General features: G+C 44.5%; 1 protein-coding gene across 15 annotated transcripts in view; it reads left to right on the forward strand.

The window, feature by feature from the left end:
* The window catches only part of DYNC2H1 (dynein cytoplasmic 2 heavy chain 1), a 347,379-nt gene that overhangs the window by 84,485 nt on the left and 245,980 nt on the right, over positions 1-16,914 (forward strand). For 13 of the 15 annotated variants that reach the window (XM_045486606.1, XM_045486612.1, XM_045486608.1 and 10 more), the window contains exons 45-52: positions 968-1,112; positions 2,775-2,877; positions 3,438-3,605; positions 9,053-9,183; positions 9,575-9,823; positions 10,553-10,661; positions 13,189-13,302; positions 14,485-14,627. In XM_045486606.1, coding sequence (XP_045342562.1) covers positions 968-1,112; positions 2,775-2,877; positions 3,438-3,605; positions 9,053-9,183; positions 9,575-9,823; positions 10,553-10,661; positions 13,189-13,302; positions 14,485-14,627 — 1,162 coding nt within the window. The remainder of the gene's footprint in view (positions 1-967; positions 1,113-2,774; positions 2,878-3,437; positions 3,606-9,052; positions 9,184-9,574; positions 9,824-10,552; positions 10,662-13,188; positions 13,303-14,484; positions 14,628-16,914) is intronic. The other 2 variants (XM_045486610.1, XM_045486615.1) reach the window with 2 other exon arrangements.

Below are 16,914 nucleotides of genomic sequence, written 5' to 3' on the forward strand. Positions count from 1 at the left end.
ATCTCTGTGTTTTTCATTGTTTTTCCTTTGGGGAGCTGTCTTATATATTTGAATTTTATTGAAGGTATCCATTAATGATATTTCCTCAAAATGAAGAATATAAAAATACTCAGAACTTAAGTTCTGATATTTTTTTCCCTGTCCTTCCTAAACTGAAGGTGTTAATCAGCTCTTCATAAATATTAGAAATAAAACACAACTGTTTTGTATCATTTCTGTTCTAAAATATCATATCAGTGTTAGGGATTTGAATGGTCGATTTTAGAATTACATATTTTACGGGTTTCATAAAACAAAAGCAGTACCCATTTTATGCAGAGTGCACGAGGTGGAGTCGGTCACGTTCGCCGTGGCGGCATTAACCCTGACGCGTGCATCCAGTGCCACGGCCCATCGTTGTCCTGGGGACTTGCGGGCTGTATGGTTACAGCACTTGTCCTGTGTTCCATTGGGCCTACACAGTCTTATTTTCATGCTAATTGAAACTATAACCATCTATAACATTCTACTTTCAAAAGTGTTAAATCCATCAGTTAAGCTGTAATGAAATAGATTTTGGTTTGAGAGAAACAAGTTGATTTCATTTGTGTGAATAGTTCTACTTTTATGGTTCTGAGATGGATTAGTGCTCTATGGGTAGGCTCTACTCGACTCAAAATACTTTTTTTCTTGAGAAAAATATACCTTTTTGTCTTTTCTAAAGATCATGGTTTTCAAATAATTGTGTTTCTAAGTAATTTCACTGGGATCTTCTGGTAGGACCCTCTGTTTCACAGCAGATACGTAGAGAGGTCTAATGTGGTTGAAGTCAGAGTAGGGACCATGAGTCTGTCCTTAGTCCCCAGGGAAACCTCTGGTGTCTAAATCTCAGGGCAGCACATTGGGAAAACCACTGCTGTAAGTGAACATTAAAATAATTTAGAACGTTGATTCTTCTAAAATAATTTTCTGATCTGTCCTTTTTCAGTTACCCAGAAAGAGAGCAATTACAGACAATCTATGGAGCATATTTGGAACCAGTTCTATATAAAAATCTGAAGAATCATCCTATTTGGGGTTCTTCATCAAAAATCTATCTCTTAGCAGGGTCTATGGTACAAGTGTATGAACAGGTATATATATATTCATTTATGTTGTTCTTACCATGTCTATTGGTTCCCGTCCCAAAGGACTGCCTTTAGTGCTGGCTTATGTCGACACTTGAGCTTTCTTTCCCTCTTCTTTACTAGACTTTTCTACTTGGGGAGTGGGCTCCGTGTGCTTTCTTCACTACTGACTCCCCTGGCACGGTTTCTTTTTTTTCTGTTTTTATTTATTTATTTATTTATTTTTTTCAACGTTTATTTATTTTTGGGACAGAGAGAGACAGAGCATGAACGGGGGAGGGGCAGAGAGAGAGGGAGACACAGAATCGGAAACAGGCTCCAGGCTCTGAGCCATCAGCCCAGAGCCTGACGCGGGGCTCGAACTCATGGACCGCGAGATCGTGACCTGGCTGAAGTCGGACGCTTAACCGACTGCGCCACCCAGGCGCCCCCCTGGCACGGTTTCTAATAGACAGTCAGTATTGAATGAATGGATCACTGGTAGATGGTTGGTTATTCTGTTACCTGCTAAAATTTAGCATGTTCAGAATGTTCTTCTTCTTTACCAAACTACATCTTTCTCCTGACTTCCATCAGTTTCTGTCCTCTAGGCTTCAAACCCGGAGTAGTCTTTGAGGTTTCTTTCTTTCTTGTTGCCTGTGAGGAAATGTCTCAAGTGTGTTTCCTCGGCAAAGTGGGGACAGTGCTAAAAACAGGCGTTGCGGATGCAGAAGATGTCTGTTGAGTACCTCCTTTTCTAGCACTGGTCCTAAGGGGGCAGAGATGACGGAGTCTCTGTTCTCTGGAAGTTCACAGACCAGTGAGGGGCCCAGTCACGTACGTGAACTGTTAATACAGTGTGATGAATGTAACAGTGACAACGTGCGCAAGTTGCAGAGACAGTGTAGAAGAAGTGAGTAACTTTGTTGTGCGTGGTAGTTGTTAAGGAGAGCGGAAGTGTGATGTGAGTTTTGAAAAGTGAACAGAGATTCAACGTGGCTGGAGAGGAAGGATCTTCCTAGGAAAAGGGACCGGCGTGTGAAAGTGAGGGTGGTATGTGTGGAAGGTGCCCCGTGTAGTTTGGAGTAGAAGTGGGGAGGTAGGGTCAGCGAGCAAGGGTTCCTTCGTTTCGATTTTGAGTGAATGGAGATGTTATGTGACCAAAGCCACAATGAGAGCAGTGGCCCTGTGGGTGGGGGAGGGAAGGCACCGGTCCCGGCGGGTTGTGCATCAGGCGGTGACACTGTGGCCCCTTAGAAGTTCAGTGACTCTGTGAGCAGAAGGCAGCTCTGGAGTTCCCAATGCCGGGAGCTGTGTTTTCCGGGACCTTCGGGGCTGTGGCATCGCGGCCCCTGTGCAGAAAGCTTTGGTTTGCCTTCCTCAGGCCCCTTTCCTTGGCATGGCTCTTTACCTCTCATGTTATTTTTTCTGTGGTCAGCCTTTGCAGTTTGCTGAAGCCTTTGAACAGCCCCTGTTGGATGTTTTTAAATGCATAAAATATTAAGATAACTACGGAAATCAGCTCTATTGAAATACAGTTTCTACTGACTAGTACAAATTGGGCATTCTGTGAGTCTACGGTGACTGAAAAGCTTATAGCATTATTACATATTTGGAAATATATTACAAATACTTACATATTACATATTTAGACAGCAGACAGATGGTTTACTGCACTGTCTTTTCCAGGTACGGGCCAGATTTACAGTTGATGATTATAGTCACTATTTGTTTACTCCGTGCATCCTTACCCAGTGGGTTCTTGGCTTATTCAGATACGATTTAGAAGGAGGTAAGGTTTGCTTTCATTATTTTAAATCACTTACCTTTCTCTGGAATGCCACAGCGTATCTGTGTGTGCGCACGTGTGTGTTTATGTTATGTACTGTGTTTGTAATAGGTATGTTAAATGAGTATTTAATTGATGACAGTATTCTAAAAATTACAATTAACATTATGTTAATATTAAATTTAAACATTAACATTCAATTTAAACCTTAATATTGAAATATAACATTGTGACTTTTCTTCTAAACTTTATGATCGTCACTGTTAAAATTTGATTTGGGAAAAATAAAATCATTATTTGTGTTTGATATGGTTTTTAGAATTAGTATTTTTATTGAACTAGGGATAATGATGCTTACTGTATTTTATAAATGATCAAAATAACTTTACCAACTTATTAACACATTGAATTTTAATTTTTTCCCCTTTTCTTCTTTGTATCTGACGCCAACGTGACGGTATGCAGATTCTCATTCTTTATTTCTTTCTAATACTGTGTTGAAACAGACTATTTGCAAGTCATTTGAACTTTCTTAGAACTAAAGAAAATGTTCTCTTTTTTAGGGTCCTCAAACCATCCACTAGATTATGTGTTAGAAATCGTAGCGTATGAAGCACGGCGCTTATTTCGTGACAAAATTGTTGGTGCAAAGGAACTTCATTTATTTGACAGCATTTTAACATCAGTGTTTCAAGGAGATTGGGGCTCAGATATATTAGATAATATGGCAGGTAATCTTTGTGGAGTTTATGTGAATATATAAATGTTTTGAGAACCGTACCCTTATTTTTCTTACTAATAGCATGATTTCATATACTATACAAGTGAAAAGTTTGGATAATTTTAATGTTTTTTTTATTATAAGCAAATGCTCTTTTCCTTTTTGCTAGATTTCAATAATCATATGCTCAATAAAATATAATGATAATAATTGTTTTCTTGGATTTAGCCATAGTGTTTTATATTTTTAATTCAGAATTCTATTTCCTGAAGGATTTTTACTGGCAAATGTTTTTCTCAAGCCATATGTGTAGGAAACTTTGAGACCATTGGGAAAATCTGTATTTTGATTATAGTTAAGCTTTGCATTCTCCTGGCTGTCACTGCTCACGACATCGTCAGCATAGAGCTTCTCTCAGGCTCTGGTTACTGGCTTCGCCCCTGGTAGGACAGGCTGCGTGTAACGCCACTCCCCGCCAGCAGCCCAGTTGCTTTGGCATCTGTTACCACTTAATCACCAGGCTGCGCTCTGAAGACTGCTCAGGGGGTGGTTTGTGTGATTGGAAAGCCATCACAGCGAAAGGGCTTTTGGTACCGTAACGTGGAGACCGTAACATGGAAGTATTTCCCAACAAACCCCTTTCAAGCTGCAAAATGAGTTTCTATCCCGTTAGACTGTCTCATGTAGTACGTTCTACATCTACGTTACCAGATTTGACTGGTCATGGTTGCATACAGCCAAAGGGGATCTGGACTGTTAGGAAGATGTTGAGCCTGACAGAGGGAATTTTCTTGGAGCTGCTAGAGTTTCAGAATCAGGAAGTGAGTTGGAGAAGCAAGGCAGGTTGGCATGCCTGGTGGTAGTTGGAAGTTGGCTTGATTTTGAGTGTGGGTTTGTCAGGGCTTCCTGGAGTTCTCATTGTGTGGCGTGGAGAGCTTTGTTTTCTAACCGGTGCGGTCTTTCTCAGTCTGAGAATTGGGTGTGTAGTGTCTCTTCTTGCAGAGAAAGGAACATGTCCTTTGGGCCTTAGATAGTGTCAGTGTCTTATTGGGTATCTGAATTCTCTAGCGTTTGTTATCTTTCAGAGCCTCCTTTGTAGGACTCAGTAAATAATATATGCTTTATTTCCCTTACCATTTTACTTTCAAGGAAAGATTGCATTTTTAAAAAAAATATAGCCTTGATATATGTTCTGTGTAGGCAAATAAGATTTTCACATAGTGGAGTATTAAGAAAAATTTAATCTTGGAGAGTTAAAAATAAATGAGATACATTCCTGTGCTCAAGAAACGTGTAATCTAGTGGTAGATGCAGATGTGAAAGTCTTTGTTTGCAATGGTAGCTATTGATAGTGTGTTTAGACGCCATGAAAATTTGTGCAAGTAGTTAAACTGTTAATTAGAGAATGAAGTGTTGTACGATTAATCTAACTTTTCTGAATATATTTGGGATAAATGCTAGATGGTAGATATGTAGAAGAGGTAGAGACTAATTCTTTTTTGAGGGAGCTACTTTCAAGCTTTTTAAAATGGATTTTTTTTGGGACGTCTGGGAGGCTCAGCCTGTTGGGTGTCTGACTCTTGATCTTGGCTCAGGTCACAATCTCATGATTCATGGGTTCGAGCCTGGAGTTGGGCTCTGCACTGACAGTGCGGAGCCTGCTTGGGATTCTCTCTCCGTCTCTCTCTACTCCTGCCCTGCTGGTGTGCTCTCTTTATCCCTGTCTCTCTCAAACAAAACAAACTTAAAAAGAAAAGAATTTTTTATCTTGTGATCATCATAGATTAACCTACAGTTGTAAGAATTTACACAGACTGAGCACACGTGCCTTCTACGTGGTCTCTCCACGGTAACAGCTGGCAGAATTACAGTAGAACGTCTCGGACAGGGTGTTGGCATCGCTCTAGTTTTATACAGAATATCACCACAGAGATCTGTCGTGTCGCCCTTTTGTGGCCACATCTGCTGCTCTGCAAACCACCCTTCTGTTCTCTGTTTAATTTTGCCGTTTCTTACTTTCGATCAGAATAATTCTCTGCAGACCTGTGCGGGTGGCTTGGGGTTTCAGTGGTTTGTTCCTTCTTAGTGCTGAGTAGGTGTTCAGGTACACTTCGTTTCCCAAACGCTTTACTTGTTGAAGGCCATCTGGGTTATGTTCGGTGTGTGTTAGACCGTTAGGAGAAAGGCGCTAGAACAACTCATGTAGGGATTTTTATGTGAAAATACATTGTTTGTCTGGGATAAATGGTCATCCGTGCACTCGTGGGAGCGTCCGGTGCTTCTGTGCTCGATGTTTGAAAGCCACCGCCGACTCGTTCCTACAATGGCTGTGCCACTTCCCATTCCCATCAGCAGTATGGACGTAAGCCAGGTGCTGCACATCCTCGCCAGCATTTGGGGTTGTCTCCACTGTCCTCCAGTCAGCCGTCTGGTAGCGTGTCTGGGTGTGTCATCGCAGTCTGTGCTCTGCCGGCCGCCACTGCAGCTGGACGTCTTCTCGGGCTCCTTTGCCGCCTCTGTATCCTTTCAAGTGACATATCTCTGTGTGCCTCTTACTCATTTCCTCTTGGGATGGTTTATCTTTATTGTTGAGTTTTGAGCGTTCTTTGTATATTACAGACACTAGCTTTTCGTTAAATACATGGTTTGCGAACACACTCTCCCCCACTGTCACTTGTCTTTTCATCCTTTTAATAGGGTCTCCCACAGCTAAGTATTTTAATTTTACGAAGTACAACTTACTATTTTTTTTAATGGTTATTTATTTCGAGAGGGAGACAGTGTGAGCAAGGGAGGAGCAGAGAGAGAGATGGAGACAGAGAATCCCAAGCAGGCTCCGAGCTGTCAGCACAGAGCCCAGTGCGGGGCTCAAACTCAGGGAACTGTGAGATTGTAATCTGAGCCAAAACCAAGAGTCGGACACTTAACCCACTGAGTCACCCAGGCACCCTGTCTTATTAATTTTTTCTATGGATCTTTTGGTGTCAAGTTTAAGAATTCCAACTGGTCCTATATCCTGAAGACTTTCTCCTACGTTTTTTTCCTAAAAGTTTTACGGTTTTGTTTTAAGTCAGTGGTCCACTCTGAGTTAATTTCTGTATAAAGAGTGAGACGGGGTCACTTGACTGGCTGATGGATGCCCACCTGCTCCAGGGCCATTGTTTGAAAAGGGAACTTTGCTCCCTTGACTTGGTTTTGCCCCTTTGTCCAAAACGGGTTTGTGTGACTATATTTCTAGGTTCTCTCTTTTTTTCCATCGATTTTATGTCTGTCCTTCCACCAGGACCCGGCTGTCTTGATTCCTGTCATATAATAAATCTTGAAATTGGGAAGACTCACTTCTACTTTCTTGTTCTTTTTTGGAGTTGTTGTAGCTATTTAAGTTCCTTTGACTTTCTAGACCTATTTTACGGTAACCTTACCTATAAATATGGTTGCTAAGCTTTTGATAGGAATTGCATTAACTCTGTGTATTGGTTTGGGGAGGATTGACACCTTCATTATGTTGAATCTTCCTTTCCGTGAACATGATTTATCTGTCTGTTTATTTGGATGTTCTGTGTTTTCTTTCCTCAGTGTCGTCTAGTTTTCACCATGTAAGTGTCGTATGTACCTTGTTAGATTAACACCTACGGTTGTACAGTTTTTGAGCACTGCAGACGGTGACAGTGTGTGAGGATGATTCTACTGAGTGAAGTGGAGGGAAGGGCATTCCAGACACGGGACAAGCATATGCGTACAATCACCGGCTAAGGGAACTGGAGTGTGCAGTGGGATGCGTGCGGATGCAGACTGGAGGTGCAGGTGGCCAGTGGAGGCAGGTTAGATGCAGATGAGGAGTTGGGCTGTTTGTCCTCAGGCGGTGGGGAGCTCTGTGCCGGTGGAGTGCTGGGGCACAGCCTGCCTGCCGCCTGTCGTGTGCTTCTCTGGGAGTGGCGAGGGTGTAGCCAGAGGGACAGAGGCTCGAGGCAGGGATCTGAGCCGGGTGAGGCACGATGACACATGGAGACGATGAGTTCAGTTTTCTGTGTTTCAGGTTTGCAGGTGTCTTGAGTGTCGTTGGGGGCATCCTCGTAAGGTTTGTCAGGTCTGGGAGGGTAGGGTAGCGGCCGTGTCTTTCTGCCTCCTTCTCTCCAGCGGGAAGTGCAGGGTTGAAACTCAGGTGTGCTGTAGGCAAGCCTGTCAGGCATGTCTGTGGAACACCTGGAAGTTTGGGAGCAGACGAGAGCTTGGGACACTTGCCCGGAGAGAGGTGGTGAGTAGGTTTGGGCCTAGAGGCCGTCGCTGGTTCAAGGCACAGAGCAACATGGAGTAATTCAAGGGGGGTGGTTAGGATTAAAGAAGAGCAGGCTGAGTTTGGATCCCAGGGGAGGTGAAAGTAATAGGGATAGGCAGGAGACTGATGACACGTGGCCGGGGCCTGATGAGCGCGGGCGTCCAGGGGCAAGGGACACGCTCCAGGAGCCCAGCGGGTGATGAGGGCGCCTTGACCACGATGGAGGTGTGGTCTGGCGGTCCTGGCGGGGTTTCCCAAGGAGGGGCTGTCGTTCGGTGCAGTGCGTCCACAGCTGGCAGATGAGGCAAGAGAAAGGAGAGAAGCTCAAAGAAGCTGGGGTCCCGGATCTTACGGCCTCGGGGCCCAGCCTGCGCCGGCGAGGGTCTGTGCCCACACGCGTCGGGAGGGGAGAGGTGTGCAGACTTTCCTGTGTGCTCATGGGGGCGCCCCTGTAAGGGCTTTCAGGGGGAGTTTCTGGGGGTTTTGTTTGCTACTTAAAATTCAGCGAATTTTTCTTTAATTTGAGAATTAGGGCTCTTGATGGTAGTAATAAATTTATGTTCTTGCACACGGAGAGTTTTGAGTTTGTTTTATATGCCAATTTTATATGTTTTAATCTACAATTTATATGGACATTCTGGAGAAGGAGAAGGGAAAAGGGAGAAATGGTGGAAGTGAGAACCCTAGGGGAGCATTAGGAGGAAGATGTTTCATTTGGGGAAGAAGAGGGGTCGGAGATAGAACAGGAACACCATCAGTTCCTTTTCAGTAGGAGTTTGATAGTGCAGCGAGGTGTGGGTGCTGTAACTGAGTTGATTGATCTTACGAACTGTGCTGTATAGGAGTTTACCTTTGTGTTTCTGGGGATCGCCTTACTTGGGCTGATGAACTTTTCAAGTTTAGTGAGTGGGGTGCACGGGTGGTGCAGGCAGTTGAGCATCCACCTCTTGGTTTCGGCCCGGGTCTTGATCCCAGGGCATGGAATCGAGCCCTGCGTTGGTTCCATGCTGGGTGTGGAGCCTGCATGAGATTCTCTCTCCCTCTGCCCCTGTCCCACACTCTTACGCTGTCTTTCTCTCTCTCAAAATAAAAAATAAAAGTTAAAAAGGAGCAATGCAGTTCCTGATGCTGCCATTACAAATAACACACAGAAAACAGAAGAATACCTTTTATTTCTACAGACAGTTTCTATGTTACGTGGGGAGCCCGACACAGTTCAGGAGCAAGGCCAGCCCCTGGGCAGCCCCTGCCTCCACACGGAAAACCGCTTGGGAAACTGAGCTCTGCAGATCTCAAGGATGTTATTACGAAGGTATAATCTCAATCAGGAATTTGTTACGATTGCAGGCGTTTAAAAAGCATCTTGTAAGCTTTTTGAGACTTGCAAAGATTGTAAATTGACATTTTGGTAATTAAACTGATACTTCTCACTATGTCTTACTAGTTATATTGATCGTGTCCGCAAGTATGTGACTCTTGTGAGGCCTTGAACTTGCTTGGCCTCATAGAAGTCTTTCTGGAGGAAGTGCCATAGACCTGGAATCCTGGTTAGGCTGTGGGGTGTCAGATGACATACAGTCACACTGAAGCCTTTCCCAGAGTGTATCAAAACTACACATCTTACTCTAGATAATTAACCTTTTTATTCTATAATTGAGTATATATTAATTATAAAATATTCTTTGTGATTTTTTTTTTAAAAGGGCCTTATTCATTATGGACGAGATAACCAGATGTTAGATATGTTACTTTTCCAAGAAGTCCTGGAGTATGTGTCCAGGACAGACAGAGTGCTGAGCTGCCCCGGGGGCTCCCTGCTGCTGGCGGGACGCAGCGGGGTAGGCCGCCGCACCGTCACGTCCTTAGTGAGCCACATGCACGGGGCCATGCTGTTTTCTCCGAAGATCTCCAGAGGGTATGAACTGAAGCAGTTCAAAAATGATATCAAACATGTGAGTTACTCAAAGTCTTTTGCTTTATTTGGTTTTACATCACAATTAGTTATTCTAGAAGCCTTCAGAGAGAACTTCACGTCTCTGAGATGCAACATAATCTTTAATTTTGATGATTATTTTCCCCGTGGCTATTAGAAAATTCTATTTTTATGTACACATAGGAAAAAGATTCTTCGTAGGATTTCTAGCTTTCAGGTACCCCAGATTATGAGACATTAGGTGGGCATGGAAGATAAAAGGATAGAATTTCTGTAGGACATATGTGGATATGTTTTAAAAATGATCATCTGTCTTAATTGTAAATTAATTAAGATTTCCCTCAACTGTTTGTTCGTGGACTGGATTTATTTTCCAAACTCTATGGCTAGAGTTTAATTTTTCGTTTTGGTAACAAAGAAGAAAAGGAAGGGGGGGGGGAAGGAGGAAAGTGGGAGGGGAGGAAGGAGGGATGAGGGAAGGAAGGAGGAAGGAAGAAGAGGAGGAAGGAGGGAGGGAAGGAAGGGAGGGAGAAGGAAGGAGGGACGGAGGGAGGAGGAAGGGGGGAGGAGGGAAGGGAGGAGGAAGGAGGGAGGGAAGAAGGAAGGAAGGATGGAGGGAGGAGGAAGGGAGGAGGAAAGGAGGAAGGAGGGGAAGAAGGAAGGGGAGGAGTTTCCTTACATAAAGGACAGAAGTCTGTGCCCGTGCTGCCGTGTGATTGGTGCGAAATGAGATTTTGTGATGGTGCAGGTGCTGTATCTTGCCGGTGTGGAAGCTCAGCAGGTGGTTTTACTTCTTGAGGACTACCAGTTAGTCCATCCCACCTTTCTGGAGATGATCAACAGCCTCTTGTCTTCAGGCAAGTGCATGATTTCTATTCCGAAAAGTAAAAATAGTGATGTAAAAATTATTCAAATAAATTACCTTGTGTAAAAGTATGTCTCAGAGAACATTTGGCTTGGGTTTTACTAAGTTGACATGGGGTGAAACGCTCCCACAGCTGGAGAGTTTAGAAGCCTCATTTTTATAAAACCAAGAGACGGAAGGATTACATAAACAGGATTATTAATGTCGGTGAATGTTCCGAAGAGCTGCCACCTCACCTGCTTCTGATGGGACTGCTGGCTGTTACCTTTTGGGAAAGCTCCCAGCCAGTGCTTGTTTAAAAAAATGTGCTGTGCCCTTTAATACAGCACTTTTATTATCTGTGGAAATAATCGAGTTAGTGTGCAGGGAAACACATGGTCCAACTTCTAAGAAAACAATCTGATTGGCCCTCACTGTCCAGCATTAGTGCAGTTGCTGAATAATGGCCTTCGTACGGGTGTGTGAATGTGGGTACATTTTCAGCCTTGAGGCCTCCTGTTTCCCAAATTGTGGTCCGCTCCTGTTGTCTGTTGAGCCACCTGACCTTTTCTGTGGCTTTCTGGAGAAGACACTTGCAGTTTCCCACGTGTCTCCCTTTTCCGAAGAATTTATGAAGTTTATTAGAATCTCTTCATGAGTAATCATGGTTAGAGTTGGTATGAGGTGGCTTAGTTTTAGACTTGGACCGAGATTGTTTTGTTATTTATGTACAAAATAAACCTTGTTAAAAGCGAGTTTCAGCTGCATGAGTTAATCCATTGTGGAGACTTGCAGACAGACCTACGTGATGCTCGCGTTGGCCCTGGTAAGCTCTGAGATGAGTGGTCTTTTTTTTCCAGAACTTAGCAGCTTTGGTTGACGAAAACATTTAATTTCTAGGCCAAAGTGTCTCTACACTTGGGTGTTCCACTGAGAGCAGACCGGGACTCTAGAGGACAGGTGGCCGGCCAGTCTCTGGCACAAGTTCTGCGGCTGCTGTGGTAGGAGCGAGAGGTCCTGGGCAAGCTTGGGTGTCAGGACCTTCCTACGGCATAGCCTCCTGAGATCTTGCTGCTGTGTTTCCTGCACACCACTTCCCTTGTCACTAGATGGAGGCCTTTCATTAGGGATGAGATAGACTGGTCTACCAGATACACAGCTTTTTGTTTGGGGTTTTTCATTTTGTTTTGTTTGTGAAAGCAAACATGCAGATGAGCGCTGATGTGGGAATTATTGTTTTTATCTTAAGATAAGTTGGGCGTTGTCATCAAGTTATACCTGCAAAAATCATAAGCTAAATTTTATCGACATTTTTAGCAAAAAAGTATTTGAAAAATACTTTCAGAGAAAATAGACCTTTGTCTCTTTTTTTGTGTTTTAAACTCTTATTTTCTATAGAGGGGGTTTACGCATGTAAGTAGAGCTAACTTTTCTTGTTAATTTGAAGGAGTCAAAAGTGTCTAGGCATGGCTGAAATTTATGGCAAGACGTAGAGTAGATTTGTGTGTGCGTGTGTTTGAATACGTATCAGCTTGGGGGATGGGCAGCATTCCCACACCTCTGAGTTGACCCTGAAGAAAAGTAGGGTCTGCCTGTGGTGGGACCTGCATGAATGCCCTGCTTTGGACATGTGGCCCAAGGGTCATCTTAGAGTTTCTTGCAAACTTTAAATATACTGGCTTAACAGAGATTTATTAGACACCTGTTATGTGCCAGATCTGGTTCTAAATACTGGGTTTATAGAGGTGAATAAGATATAATTCAGCCCTCTATTAAATACTCATAGTCTTAATCCAGTTTGATTTGCCTTTCATCACTCTGTTGCCTTATAGCAGGGCTATGGGTTAGTTCTCCTGATTCATAATACAAGTTCACCCATCCATCCATCTATTCATCTATCCATCCATCCATTCATTCATTCATCTAATAAACGTTCATGTTTCAGGTACTTTGCTAAGTATGTTCTAAGATAAATGTTGAACATGATCAAATATTTGTCCTCTGGGAATTCAGAAGCTGATTGAAATACTTCATGATTACATGATGTGATAAATGCTGAACTGTGATATGTTTAGATACGTGGAAAAAAAAGATCCTTCCCCAGTGCACAGGAGTCAGGGAAGGCTCATGGGCATGGGGGTCGGTACAGGAGTGTCTCATAGGGCAACAGGAAATACGGGGGGGAATGAGCAGAGGAAGATTGTGGGTATAGATTCACTGTATTTATGGAACACACAGAAGTTCAGATGCTGGAATACAAGGTCTTGAATGCGAGGGGCAGAGAAGCAGCAGGAGAACCTGGAAAGATGGCTAGATGGCTAGATTATCCACTGTCTTGAATGGCTTGCTTAGGAATCTGAGTTTTATCAAATGAAGGCAACAGGTAGGTTTGTTAGCATAGAGGCGATAGGATCGTGCACTTTTGGAAACAGCTTGAATAAGAGCAGACTAATACAAACACAGAGAAGGTATTGTAGATGTAAAATGTGTTTGGATTAGGGTATGCAGCTAAAATTCAAAAGAAATGCAATATTCCATAGGTGAAGTTCCTGGACTTTATACCCTTGAAGAATTAGAGCCTTTGCTGTTGCCTCTGAAAGATCAGGCTTCACAGGATGGTTTTTTTGGACCAGTCTTCAATTACTTCACATACAGTAAGTGACTATATTCAGCTAATCAATTCAAACTCTGGTTCATGTGAAATAAATACCATTTAATTTGCTGTATTTGCTAATTAGGTTGCAAAGGTATCTTAAATCTTGGGTCTGTTTGGTATTTTGGTACTTTTTTCTTTTTCACGGTGCTTTTAGAAAACACGTAAGTAGCCTGAAGGCTTACCTATAGTAAAAGCATGTTAGCACAACTTTAGCAGAAGAGAAGGCAGAAAGTGTTCTAATGTTCTTTGGAATATTTACTTTGCTGCTTTTCTTTCTGTATGGTAAAAGTGGTGCTTAGGACCTCCTATCTTAGAAAATTCTGAAACTGTTTAGATTTTGCCAGACTCTATGCTTTTTTTTTTTTTAATGAAACAACTTTTTATTATCACAGAAGCAGTTTTATGTGCACTGTAGATATCTAAAATTGAATAAGTAAGTATAGGCAATGATATCATCACCCAGACATCACTACTACATTTATTTCCTTTTTTTCCCGAAAAGACCATTTATTATTGACATAGAGAAGTTGTTAGAGAGCTACCCTCCCTTCCTTGTCTGTCACGTTTACAAGGTAATTCTACCACATCGCTAAGAAACAGATCATCCCAGTGCTATTTGAAACAATTTCAGAACATAGAAAATGAAGGAAAAGTTTCCAAATTCCTTTTTATGACTTATTTATATTGAAACAGGGAAAATATGTCTCCTAAAAGACAGAGATCAATTTGCTTGTGAATATTGAAACTAAAATCCTTGAAAGAAAAATTGTAAAGTAGAATCCAGTATCATAGTTGAAAAGTAACATACAAAACAGCAATATGGTGTATACACTTCTTCTTGAATTCCTTCTGGATCTTTCTCTTAACGTGAACATGCATGCGTGCGCACACACACATACACATGCGCGCACATACACACACAAGTATACACTTCTTCCTGAATGCCTTCTGGATCTCTTCTCTTCACATGGGTGTGTGCACGCGCATGCACACACACACAAGTATTTTTTAACAAAAGAAAAGATCATAAGTATAATACTGTTTTATATAGCTTGTTTTTTGTAACAGCTACCATGTCATTTCAGAAATTGTTAAACTCATAAAAGTAGACCACATAAGGATTTCTCCAATTACTATTGTCATAATATGCATGATTAATGATTTTCTTATTTTTTTTAAGGAATTCAGCAAAACTTGCATATTGTCTTGATAATGGATTGTACGAATTTAAACTTCATAATAAACTGTGAGAGTAACCCAGCCTTGCATAAAAAATGCCAGGTGTTGTGGATGGAGGGCTGGTCAGACAGCAGTATGAGGAAAGTAAGTTCAATCCTGAAGTATGGAAATGAAAAATAAGCATATTCTTTCTGAAGTTACTGATTTTCACAACTCCCTCTGGTGTTTGTTATAATGTTGTCTTAATTGTGCCACTGACCATAACACGTTTGAAAGCCTCTCCCTTCTCTTTATGCCCTGTACTCAACTTTAGTTGAGTACAGAAGTTCACGTTGAAGATTATGTTCTCAGTTGAGGACTGCGTAGAAAGCTACTGTACCTTAACAATTGTATTCCTTTCATTAACTAGCCTATCATAAGCCAGCTTATAATAGAACATTGCAGCAATAATTTTAGCAGTTTTTTAAATACGAATTTTAAATCTCTTAATATCTCCCGTTGCCGTGCTCAGTGTCTGGAGGGGAGTGTGTTTAAAGTATGAATGCGTACCACCATCTTTGCCTGGAAACCTTACGTTGCTTGATCCATAATAGTCTCTGACATAAATGTCTCTGAATAGTACGTATATTCTTGACCATTCATGTCTTCATTTTTGGGTGATCGAGGTACAGACTGTTGAGTCAGACCATGAGTCAGAGGGAGGAATGTGATTTGGGACAATGGATGGGGTTTTCCGGAAGAGATAACATTTTAATTAGGTTTCAGCAAGTAAGGGACAGGAAAGTCATTCCAGTCTGAGGAGGTCCCGCGAACGAGGGGCCTCAAGAAGTAGTAATTACTGGGTCTGTTACAGGTGCCGCCGTTCTGCACGTTGGGTCACAGCAGAGAAAAAGCAGACACCGGTCCCCGCCCTGGTGGGAGTCACAGTGTGGGGGGGCGGGGGGGGGGAGGGTCTCGAGGGCCGCTTGCTTTGTGAAGACCCCGAGATGAGAGCGTGCCTGGTGATTGTGAGGGTCAGCCGGCAGGGCAGCCGAGTGAGACGTCACGAGTGATTCAGAGGGAGCGCCGTTGGAGAGGGGGTCATTATGGTAAGAGGACCGCCATTAGGATGGGGCTTTGGAAGCTCCGCCTCGGGTTTTCCTTTCCCTGGAACGAGCCAGGGAGCCTTTGGAGGCTTTTCAGCAGGACCATTTTAATAATGTTTGAACGCGCTTACGTTGGCTTCCGGGGTGAGAACGGACCGTAGAGGGCGAGGGTCGGGCTGGTTTCACAGCTGCCGCAGGCGCAGGCGAGAGGAAAGGACGATGTGCCTCGGGGACGTCGGGGGAGCGGTGGTCGGATTCGGGACTGTTTTGCAGTAGAAACAGCAGGATTTGCTGACAGGTGTGCAGGGGAGCGAGCACTCCGGGATACTTCCAGGTACGTCGGCTCGAGTCCCCGGAGGGACCAGTCACCTGCGAAGTGACTGAGAAGAGCACGTCGGGAGGAGAGTGTGAGGCTTCCCGTCTCCGACGTGCTTCGTGCTTCGTAGGAGACACCGGACGTGGACGTTGCAGGGCGGAGCAGGCGTTTGGCTGGAGGGGCCTGGAGACGAGGGGGAGGCCGGACGTCGGGGATACAACCCTGGGGATTGTCACGCTAGAGGTGGTGGCTGGAGCTGCGGGAGGGGACGATGCCGCCTGGGGGGACGGGTGTTGACGGACACCCGCACCCGGGGGGAGACGTTCAGGGCCCCGACGCGGCTCTTGGCCGTTCCCAAGTGGGCGTGCAGAGGGGGCGCCGCCGCGGCCGCGGAGGGGGCGCTCTGGGAAGTGGGAAGCGGCGCGGCGTCTGGCAGCCAGGCCCCGGTGCCCGTGCCGGGGTGCGGAGGGGGCCGTCGGTGACCGCCGTCAGGCAGCGTCAGGTGGCGGTGGAGCTGGAAAAGGCCGTCTTGGAATGTGTCCCAGAGAGAAGAGGAGGAGGAGGGCTGGAGAGAGCGAGTCCCGTCACCTCTCGTGAGGGGGAGAGAGACGGATCGGGAGCGGAGGGGAGGGGGTAGAAACCATGCCCGTTTAGGTTTTGAATGTGAAGACGGGATTTCTGGCACCGTGCACGACGAGGTCGGTCGCAGGATGTGACCCTTGGAAGTGGGGGCGATGGGCTGGGGGGGGGGGGAAGGTGGGGAAAGGAACAGGAGAGGAGCTCGAGGAACCGAGAGGCTGACGTGTTAACAGGAATCCAGAGAGTTACACGCCCTTTCAGTGCCTTTAGAGAGTGCCGTTTTTATCTCGGGGGGGGGGGGGGGGGGGGGGGGGGGGGGGGGGGGGGGGGGGTGGGGGGGGGGGGGGGGGGGGGGGGGGAATGGAGGCACGGGGAACTGCGGGCCAGTCCAGGTAGGAGAACTTGGCTCAGGTGGCGCATGGTCTGGGGACAGACTCTTCGAGCCAGCTCG

This window comes from Leopardus geoffroyi, chromosome D1 (assembly GCF_018350155.1).
Source record: "Leopardus geoffroyi isolate Oge1 chromosome D1, O.geoffroyi_Oge1_pat1.0, whole genome shotgun sequence".
Taxonomy (NCBI): Eukaryota; Metazoa; Chordata; class Mammalia; order Carnivora; family Felidae; genus Leopardus; species Leopardus geoffroyi.